Genomic DNA, 10,130 nt, shown 5'->3' on the forward strand with positions numbered 1-10,130 from the left:
CGTAAAATATGAATATTATCTGCGTCAGTTCAGTTTTTGCTGATATTTGCCAGAGATTTTAATTTACAAAAAAAAAGCCAATGATCTATTTCCAATGAGGTCCGATGGACTTATTTGCGAGGCGGCCGCAATCGGGCGCCCCCCTTTTCAGTGAGGATTAGCGCAGCTTTATCCTTAAGAAGAATAAGAAGCGTGTGCTAATTGGCTCCGGCCACCGGCGAGCGTGCATCTCCAACCTCAATGCTTCCGAGTCTCGTCACCTGAGCTGAACGATGGCTTCCAAAGGGCCGCGGCCAGGCCTAGCGTAGGATGCCGGCCGTCCGGGCGAAGGGTCAGGATGGTTCACCCGGGGCCGCGGCTGTTGGACTTCACCAAAACTCCGTCGCACCTGCAGTTCAACAAATACGTCCTGACCGGCTACCGACCCATATCCAGTGCTCACGAGTGCGTCCGGAGTCTTTTTTACATGCACAATGAGCTGGGGAACATCTACAGTCATGGTGAGTAACTTTTTATGTTAGCTACAGGTTCTTGCAGGTGGCGTGGTGAAAAGTTGCAGATGTCTGCTGTACTCTCACTTGTTGCTAGTTTTCAAAGATGACTGGACAGCAGCGTGTAATGAGGATATGGGATTAGCCGTAATCTGTCCCGGGAATCCCTGGCCTGGAAATATCCCGCTGCTAACTGGGTCTTTATCAGATGAGTGTGGAAATGCGTTCAGGTGGCTCAAATTGAAGTATCGCCCTCACACTCTCTTTCTTCTCAGGCATCCCCTTCTTCCTGTTCCTGGTGCTGCTTCCCTTCAGCATCCCCTGGAAGGAGGTGGACAGCGTGTGGATCGGCGTGGTCCACTACCTGGCCTGCCTCAGCCCCACGGTGGGCTCGGTGCTCTACCACGTGTTCATGAACCACGTGGGAGGGGAGCACGTGTACGACACCCTTCTCTCGCTGGACATGTTCGGCGTGTGCTTGGTCAACACGCTAGGTGGGTCTCCTTGTTTGACCTCCATTGAAGAAAATAAGATACAAACCAAATACAAATAAACAGAATGAAAACCACCTCACGCTCGTGTTTGCCACCAGGCGCACTTCCCATCATCCACATCACGCTGCTTTGCTTCCCGACGGTGCAGCAAGCCGCCCTGCTGGCCTACATCTTCTTGTCGGCCTACGGCATCTACTGCGCCACCACGGCTCGCACCAACGTCCTACGCCTGCGGGCCTTCGTGTGGCAAGCCGTGTTCCGCTTCAGCCTCTTCCTGTTTCGCGTGTACGGCAGCGGGGCGGGCAGCCCAAACTCGCTGCGCCTTTTCCTCATCATGGACTCTCTGGCCGTGCTGGGGGGGCTGGTGAACGTGGTCCAGATCCCCGAGCGCTTCGTCCCGGGCCTTTTTGACAACTGGGGTAACAGTCACCAGATCATGCATGTCATGGTTATCTGCTCCATTATTTATCTCCACTGGGGCACGCTGGAAGATCTGACCTGGGTCAAGAACTACCAGTGTCCTGCAGAGTGACCCCATGAATGATTGCGCAACACTTTTCAGAGGAGTTTGACCCTTTTAATAATAATATTTGCACTGGATTACTCATCCATTAACAGGCAAGCTATTAATCAAATCTGCAGAAATCTGTAGTGCATGTTGTGATCTAGATTTTCAGGAGGTTAATCTTGGCCTAGGTCCAAAGTGACCCCTGAAGAAAATGTAAGCGTAAAAAGAAGCACTTTAGCCTAAAAGGTGAGCTTGCTGTTTAATCTCTATCACAACTGGTCAGTGGAATTCACATGGGGGGAAAAAAAAAAAAAACACCAAACATCCTGCTTACTTGATTTGTACAGTAGCCGTAAAAAAAAAGTTATTTTTAAACATGGCATAATAAAGTATATATTTTTGCATCTTATTTGTGTCCGTTTTCTTCAGGGAGGAGAGATGGAAAACTGACGAGTTGCGCTGTTTTGATTTTTCTTTTTTTATTAATCAGCTGTATTTTCATATTCAGTCGTCATCCGAGCTACTGTCCTCTTCGCCCTCCGAAACTTCGGCGATGGGAAAGCGCAAGATGGCCACCACTCCGCTCAGTTGGGTCAGTTCTAAACAGGTAAAATGTCTGAGGCTTTGCGACGCGTTGAAAAACGTCTTCAGCTTCAACTTACGTTCACCGGAGACGTGAAGGCTTGAGAAGATCCTGACATTGCCTCCGCTGTCTTTCACTTTGTCCACAAGGCGAACGTAGCGTGCCCTCGTAGGCACGTCCTGATGCCTGCGCAGCCAAAAATTTACATTGGTGAGTAAATTGACATGAGATGAACATTATTTCTATTTTGGTGTGGAGACAAGGTTGAGAAACGCTTCTTACCTGAAGAGCTTATCACTGATGAGTAAAGTGTCGACGGCGAGGGCTTCTGCGGCTCGTTCCACGTGAGCGACTCTATGAACAAGCGTGGGGAATTTATCACAAAAGTTAACAAGAGTTCAAAATCAATTGGATCATTAATGCTCACCCATAAAAAGCTCGGTCAGGCTCATGTTGGAGCATCTTGTAAAAGTCCTCCAGGGCTTTCACCTCTCCGGCAGCCTGGAATTTGAAATATTGCATTAAAGTCAACAAAAGCCACATAATAGAAAGAGAGGAATATCACCTTGGTATCTGACAGTCTGTTTGTCACTGTGGGGTCTGAAAGGATTTCTGCAAGACAAAAAGCAGGAGAGGTTATGCTATGCCTTGGCCACACGAGGGCGGTATAATACACACGTCATTGAAGCACATTGAGCCTGTCAGAGCTTCTCTTTAAGCTGCAGTAATATTTTCCGTTCTTCACAGAGGATTAAAAACTACTGTCATTTTTATTTACAACAATTAATACTATTTTATGTCAAACCTGCTTCTGATATATATAAAAAGCTATCCAATTGTACCTTTGAGGGAGTACTTGTGACCAGATGACGAGTGGACCATCATGAACTTGGGTCGGTTCTCCAGCAGAATCTTGTTGTCCTGTCGCACGGCCTCTTTAAAAAGGTACGTCATGAACTGGTCCTTCACGAAACCTGGACTAGCAACCAGGATGCATTTCACCACTGAGGAACAAGCAAGTAAGTTAACATGATGCAAACTTCTCCAAATTTTTGGATGAACCTAAAATGAACATTTGTTGAGTCTTACCATCAAAGTTAACGTGGCGAAGTATGGCCTGCATGACCGCTTCGTAGAACCTTTCCAAAGCCTGTGAGGAGATGCCAAGCAAGCTCACATACGTCCATGTGACTGCGTGCATGAAACAACTCGCAGTACGCACGCACCTTCTCGTGCTGGGTGCAGCTCCCCCTCCTCTTGCGAGGAATGGTGAGCTCCACTTTGGCCCGCAGAAGCGTCATGGCGGGGGTCACCAGCACCAGGTTGGCTAAGCCCTCCTGCATCACCACCGCGGCCACGTCCGCCTTCTGCGTGGCGTCGCAGGCCTCGTCTGCAACGCACGATGTATCAGTCCCATTTTTAAAGTTCCTGATTGTTTGCCGCTTACCGATTCTGGCCAACACAATGCTGTCCCAGCTCTTTTTAGCAAGCGTGAACTTCCTGTTGAGCTCCAGCTCAATAGTGTGGTACGCCCCCATCTGATGAGTAAACACATCATTAGCCAAAGCATTTATGGATAATAAATAACTAAATAAATGCTGACCTTGACATACTGGTTCTCCTCAAGATTGGTGCCCTTGACTCTCAGCTGGCATGCCTGAGTGTCAAAGTCAATGGTCTCCACGCATAACGTCAAAGTTGTCCTTACTCTTGAGCTGCCCACACTTCCTGTCGTGGATTCTGTCTGTACTTTTCTGCAAGGTCAGAAAAAAAAAAGTATTATATCAGACATATTGCATGCAACATAGGGCTACCTTATAGTGGACGCTCTCAAACTGTCCCCCTGTTGCAGCAGGTTGTAGGTGTGCCACATGTCCTCTGCTTCTTCTGGCATCAGAGTCACCTGACTGCAAAAGTGCATGGCAGATCACTCATGGTGATGTCACTTAATACGTCACTCACACTGGTGAGGTTTTCCCTCACGTCAACAAATACTTTATTAGCATCACTGCAGTATGATTTGGATTGTTTACAATTTAGTTTACATGCAAGCTGGCGAGTCTGATTTTGTGCATGCGCTTTCCTCTTCGTGAGTGTCTTATTTTTGTTAGCTAAAGTCAACAAACGTGCTGGCACATGGGCACCAGCTGTAAAAATACAGCATGCAGGATTAGCTGCGGCAGCTAGCCACCTTAGCTCACCAGACAGCTCACTTACCCGGCGTTATCTTTTTCAATATCTCTGTGGAGCAGCTTCATGATCGCTGATGTTCTACGCGGTTTTCAAAGGAAAATTCAAGAAGATTTATCAGCGTCCGGCTTCATGATGATCTTAATACTTGCTGTCAGTTTGAAAATGAATTAACTTCGGACAGGAAAAGAAACACAAAATGAACAGTGGTCGCGTCCATGACTGACGTCATCGCCTAACCGTGAATGAAAAAAAAACAACCGAATGGGCGGTGACTTGAGCGTAAAGATCCGCTGTTGAGCGCAAAGTCGTACGTCAATTTCGTTGACATATTGGAGGTGGTTCATTCGGGGGGAAATGACAGCTTACTAAAATAATAGCTAGCTGCATATAGTCTGAATGAAGATTCATCAATCTTTTTAATAGTGAGCTACGTTTTGGGTCCTGATTAATGTGAAAGGCTTATTGTTTTATTAGTTTATTGGGTTAGCTGCCACATCCAATATGGCTCCCGTAGCTGTCCCTTTATACGGCACAACAAACAAAAAAAGACCTAAAAATATGGTTGCTTGAATGTTACATTGTCCGTGTACGACACAATAATGTTAATTCGATCAATAAATTATTGATTTGTATAGCGTGAAATGCTGAGAGACATAGGAACAACCGAAATGCCATAGAACATTGAATTCCACTATTCCCGCCTCCTGGCCAAACGGACCAATAAGAGCCTGGCATCTTGTTCCGCCATTTCCGCCCAACCTTTCAACATAGCGCTCATTCAGTCATTTTTTTTGTCGATGGCATGGTGCTAATCTGCCACGGCAGAAACAACTAAATTCAACACAATTTGATTTGAATTTGGATATCAAATGGGAAATAGTTGACTCGGCGCAGTTTTCGTCGTGAATGTCTGCTATTTCGTACTGAGCGGCGCTGTTTGGGTAGCCCATTCTTCCCCAAGGTTAGCTAGCTGGCTAACGATAGCCGATTAAACGCTATCGCTAAATAAGTTGAGCCGGAAAAAAAAAACACAGTCTCTCAGGACCCCACTATCACTTACTACTACTACTCCCTTAAAGGTTTTTTTTTTAAATTTTTTTTTTATTTGAGTAAAAAGATATGGCGGAGGCCGACAAATTGAACATTGATTCCATCATTCAGCGTCTGCTGGAAGGTAAGACTTCGATGATTTCCACTGAGGTAGCCATTTTAGCTAAGTTTACTAACCTAAACAACGACGGAGTCTTTGTGTAAATTGTTACTGTTTTAACAGTTTTTTTACTGTCATTAATCATATTGACGAATTATCGCACAGTTTACCGCTTTTCACTTAACCCAAACCCTTTTCCCGTTTGTCGAGTAGCTTTAAGAAAAAAAAAAAGAAAAGACGGTCATGGAATGCTCTATTCTCATCATAAATTTGTCCTTGAAATTCATATATAAATACTTAAAATAATATTCGTTTAAATACCTTCCGCGTGCTAGTAAACTACGACGCAAACAACTCGCGTAATCACTTGAGTATAACTAATTATTAGCGTTTTTCTGGGGCCCTGCCCCACTTAACATTCCACTAAATGTATTGTATCAAAATTATATTTAAAATATCTACGTGATATTTTTTTAGCATACCTACACATGTGCTTTTCCGATACTCAGAAACTCTGGTTGAAAATGACAATTGCATTAATAAAAGGGACTACTTGACCAAGTTTTAACAGTTTATTCATTTAAAATGATTTTGCCATGTTCAAAGTGTCAATTTAATCTGTTCCAGCAGCCCCCCCCCTCTCAAATAAAAACTAACAAATTATAAAATGCACAAACGTTCCACTGTGACAATTATGATTCTGAATTATTGTGCTATAAAAACGTGTGAGAGGCTTTTTACACACCGCACTAGTTTTCAAATGAGTTTGACGTTGAGCCAAAAGTCATTTTTTACAACCCAGTCCCACCCATAAAACGTTTGAGTCCATGCCCACCAATTCAGAATCACTGCTTTGCAACACAAATTGTATTAGCCATTAATTGTTTGTACTTTGTAACTTGTGTTTGTCTTTTAACATGTTTAGTCGGAGGTCTTTTGTTGATTTGTCACGCCCACTCTCTCTGTTTGCCTGGGTTGCAGTGAAAGGCTCCAGACCTGGGAAAAACGTCCAGCTGACAGAAAATGAAATCCGGGGCCTTTGCCTCAAATCCAGGGAGATCTTCCTCAGCCAGCCAATCCTGCTCGAACTCGAGGCGCCTCTCAAGATTTGTGGTCAGACTTGTCTTTGGGACTGCCAAATTACTTATTAGTGCTCAGTCTTGATGAAATTGTTACTAGGGTATTAAATCCCAAGTATGTGCTACGATATATCGCAGGGGTAATTTTCTAGAAAAACCTTAAAGCACATTTTTCAAAATACTTTTACCCCTCCCGCAAGCAACAAACACATCAACTGAAAAAATAATTAAACAAGGAACTGTATATTTAATCCATACTCGATCTTTTTATCAATAGGGGATGTACACGGGCAGTACTATGACCTGCTGAGGCTCTTCGAATACGGCGGCTTCCCCCCGGAGAGCAACTACCTGTTCCTGGGAGACTACGTGGACCGAGGCAAGCAGTCGCTGGAGACCATCTGCCTGTTGTTGGCGTACAAGATCAAATACCCAGAAAACTTCTTTCTGCTGAGGGGAAACCACGAGTGCGCCTCCATTAACAGGATATATGGCTTCTATGATGAGTGTGAGTCCGCCCCACCCTTTTTTCTTTTATTTCATATATAGAGCTATATATTTTTTTTTTCATTTGATCAGATTAATTTGTGAGTGTAGTTTATATTCGATCGTAACGGGCAAGAACACCCAGAAACACTTAAACTGTGCTCGGCCTTGGGGGTTCCAATGTTCTTAATTTAGAGCAAATGTTGCAAAAGCGAGTTGCCTTGATCGTGCATGAACAAAGAAGACGTTTTCTTCTGAAAAGCCTCAAAGTTTGTTCTCAGCTGTTAGTGTGTGGTTAGCAACATTGGTACACTGCCAACCTGAAGCTACACGTGATCGAGTGATGTGAGCACATCTGATGTTTACGGTCCAGACTACATAAAATGATTCATTAAAAGTGTGATGCAACAGACTGAACCTTGAGATATTTTATTGGCGGCCAGATAAGAGTGTTTATTTAATTTATTATGATTACTTTTTTAGGTAAGAGGCGGTACAACATAAAGCTGTGGAAGACCTTCACTGACTGTTTCAACTGTTTGCCTGTTGCCGCCATTGTTGATGAGAAGATCTTCTGTTGCCACGGAGGTACCGTCACAATAACAACAAACACGCTCACTCGCTCGTCGCTGCCGGCTGTTGACTGTCAACAGCGTCATCTCCCGACCTTCAAGGCTTGGCCGGTGGCGTTGTCGTTTCATTTGACTCGCAACTGTCTAGTCTCACTTGAAGCAGTTATGTCTTTGGAAATACATCGATGATGTCAAAATGTTCGGGTCCAGGCACTCTGTTGAGATGATCGTCATCCAAATGCCGGATAGCAATTTTTCATGTTGTGACTGCGCAAGATTGAAATATGAAAAAAATGTCTGCTGCAGCTCTTATCAGTCTCAACCATAAACACACACATTGCTGAATATGTAAACAGACGACGGTGATAATCGCGAGGGTAAACACTCCCCAGCGTCCGATCATGCGCTGTTCTGCCGGACAGTCAACAAAGTGTGCACAACGTGCTCGCCAGACGTCCTCATGTGCATGTTGAGAAAATAAGGTGAACCCACAGCTCAGGTGACTCTCTTCCCGCTTTTCCGGCAGGGCTGTCTCCCGATCTGCAGTCCATGGAGCAGGTGCGAAGGGTCATGCGCCCCACCGACGTGCCCGACCAGGGCCTCCTGTGCGACCTGCTGTGGGCTGACCCCGACAAGGACGTGCTGGGCTGGGGCGAAAACGACCGCGGCGTCTCTTTCACCTTTGGCGCCGACGTGGTCACAAAGTTCCTCCACAAGCACGACATGGACCTCATCTGCCGTGCCCATCAGGTCGGCCTGGCAATAGAATTGTAGCTGTGCTTGCATTCATGTAGGCAAGTTTGAAAGAATTGGTCCTTAAACAAAGGTTGACACACCCCTGGTTTAGACTCATTGCAATCCTTCTGCCAGTAGGTGGCAGCACACCTTGCCTTTGACTGTCATCAGATGGTTTTAATGTTCCTCAATACTGAACCTGTCGTCTGCGTTTCAGGTCGTGGAGGACGGCTACGAGTTTTTTGCCAAGAGGCAGCTGGTCACGCTTTTTTCCGCCCCCAACTACTGTGGCGAGTTTGACAACGCCGGCGCCATGATGAGCGTAGACGAGACCCTCATGTGCTCGTTCCAGGTAAGCAAGTCGAAAGATTCCCCTTAAGAATTCTGGACGCGAAACCTCGGTTGGCCAGCAACTCGGTCAGGAAGGATATTTTCAAATCAAGTGTGAAGTGTCAGTTGAGAAGATGATGAGGGAAGACGGAGCGCCAGCAAATTAACATTTTCACAGGTAAGAATGCTGGATCACTGGAATATGTAAATCGGTGTTAACGGTATTATCATACTCAATAAACGTTTGGAATCAAATATTAAGACAGCCATTTATTTGTGCTCGGCGGATGACCAACCCCCTTGCTTTTTTGCTTTCCTTGCCAGATTCTCAAGCCTGCGGACAAGAAGCTGTTTTACGGCGGGGGCGGCGGCATGGGTTCCGGGCGTCCCGTCACCCCACCGAGGAAAGCTAAGAAATGACAGCAATAGTTGAGTCCTTGACCTTTGCCCCCATCCCTCTCTACCTCTCTTCTCCTTTCTTTCACCAAACAGCCAGAAATCAAATCGTAACCCAGGGCTTTTTTTCCTCCCCCTCCCTTTTTTATCTGTACTTCTTAAAAACATTTAATGTTACAAATTGTCCGAGCGAGTGCGCAATCGAGCGAATGTACGCCTCCGTGTGCCGCTGAGCTTTCAAACGGCAGGCGAGTTGTATGCGTCGAGTGAGAGTATTCGAAATTTCTACTGTTCCCCCCTCTCGCTGTCCTGCCACTCTTCCTGTGGAAAGGTTGAAACCGCCGAGCGCAACGGTGCAGCGATTTGACTGAAAATTTGGCAGCGGACCCCTGCCAGTAGGTGGCGCGTGTGTCCTCGAGGGGGGGTATTTTGTTTTCCCTATCCCCCCGTACTGTAAAATCTCCACATGTGTGTGCGTGTGAGCTCATACGCTGTCCACGCGCACACACATGCACAACTCTTCAGATTCATATGAGCCAGAGCTGTAAAAACAAAAACATACAGTTTAGGTTTGTACAGATTTGATTACTTGAAAGAGATTTTTGTGAGTTCGTTTTGTAGTCGTTCATCAAGTTGACCAATAAAGCGAGAATCGAAGACAGAATCACATTTGTTCACGTTTCTTTCGGAACAATTATTTCGGAACACATCCTGACGAAAGACGATATAAAATGAAGACAATTAGTAACTCCCGGGAACAAATTGTATTACTGTATTTCTATTTATGTAGGTGGAGGGTGTGTCTCGAGAGTGCCACACATTCTATATTTATCCCCCCAAAAAAGGATCCCGTTTCCTTCTTAGGTATTTGTTCGTCTCTTTGCATTCATTCATCTTGCTGTCATCGACACCTTTTTCCAAGACGCTCCGTCCATCACTTAGCCTTCAAAATGGACCAATGAGGTTCGAGGTGACAGCAGCTAAAGAAGGCCAGGGTGATGACTAGCTTAACGCCTGCAATGCCAATTAATTTGGAAAACAATGTTGCGGAATAGAAAAATGTAATGATGGTAATAATCATAAATTGAAATGCAATAAGTATCTCATTCTATA

The 10,130-nt window shown here is 45.3% G+C and overlaps 3 protein-coding genes across 3 annotated transcripts; 2 read left to right on the forward strand and 1 right to left on the reverse strand.

Annotated features, from left to right (window-relative positions):
* Window positions 1–212: 212 nt before the first annotated feature.
* On the forward strand, window positions 213–1,902 carry LOC125991560 (progestin and adipoQ receptor family member 4-like). Its single transcript, XM_049759574.2, has 3 exons — window positions 213–500; window positions 767–985; window positions 1,084–1,902. The coding sequence occupies exons 1-3, from the start codon at window positions 338–340 to the stop codon at window positions 1,515–1,517; spliced, it is 816 nt and encodes a 271-aa protein (XP_049615531.1). The 5' UTR covers window positions 213–337; the 3' UTR covers window positions 1,518–1,902.
* Window positions 1,903–1,952: 50 nt separating this feature from the next.
* On the reverse strand, window positions 1,953–4,516 carry pelo (pelota mRNA surveillance and ribosome rescue factor). The gene is made up of 12 exons (XM_049759567.2): window positions 4,294–4,516; window positions 3,891–3,983; window positions 3,680–3,830; window positions 3,524–3,614; window positions 3,303–3,466; window positions 3,166–3,226; window positions 2,919–3,080; window positions 2,642–2,688; window positions 2,504–2,577; window positions 2,359–2,430; window positions 2,156–2,262; window positions 1,953–2,092 (listed from the first exon to the last, which is right to left on the reverse strand). The coding sequence occupies exons 1-12, from the start codon at window positions 4,332–4,334 to the stop codon at window positions 1,998–2,000; spliced, it is 1,158 nt and encodes a 385-aa protein (XP_049615524.1). The 5' UTR covers window positions 4,335–4,516; the 3' UTR covers window positions 1,953–1,997.
* A 490-nt stretch (window positions 4,517–5,006) lies between these two features.
* On the forward strand, window positions 5,007–9,681 carry ppp1cab (protein phosphatase 1, catalytic subunit, alpha isozyme b). The gene is made up of 7 exons (XM_049759569.2): window positions 5,007–5,443; window positions 6,401–6,532; window positions 6,776–7,006; window positions 7,468–7,572; window positions 8,083–8,306; window positions 8,509–8,643; window positions 8,946–9,681. The coding sequence occupies exons 1-7, from the start codon at window positions 5,389–5,391 to the stop codon at window positions 9,039–9,041; spliced, it is 978 nt and encodes a 325-aa protein (XP_049615526.1). The 5' UTR covers window positions 5,007–5,388; the 3' UTR covers window positions 9,042–9,681.
* The last annotated feature ends 449 nt before the right edge of the window (window positions 9,682–10,130 follow it).

Source organism: Syngnathus scovelli, chromosome 21 (assembly GCF_024217435.2).
Source record: "Syngnathus scovelli strain Florida chromosome 21, RoL_Ssco_1.2, whole genome shotgun sequence".
Lineage (NCBI taxonomy): Eukaryota > Metazoa > Chordata > Actinopteri > Syngnathiformes > Syngnathidae > Syngnathus > Syngnathus scovelli.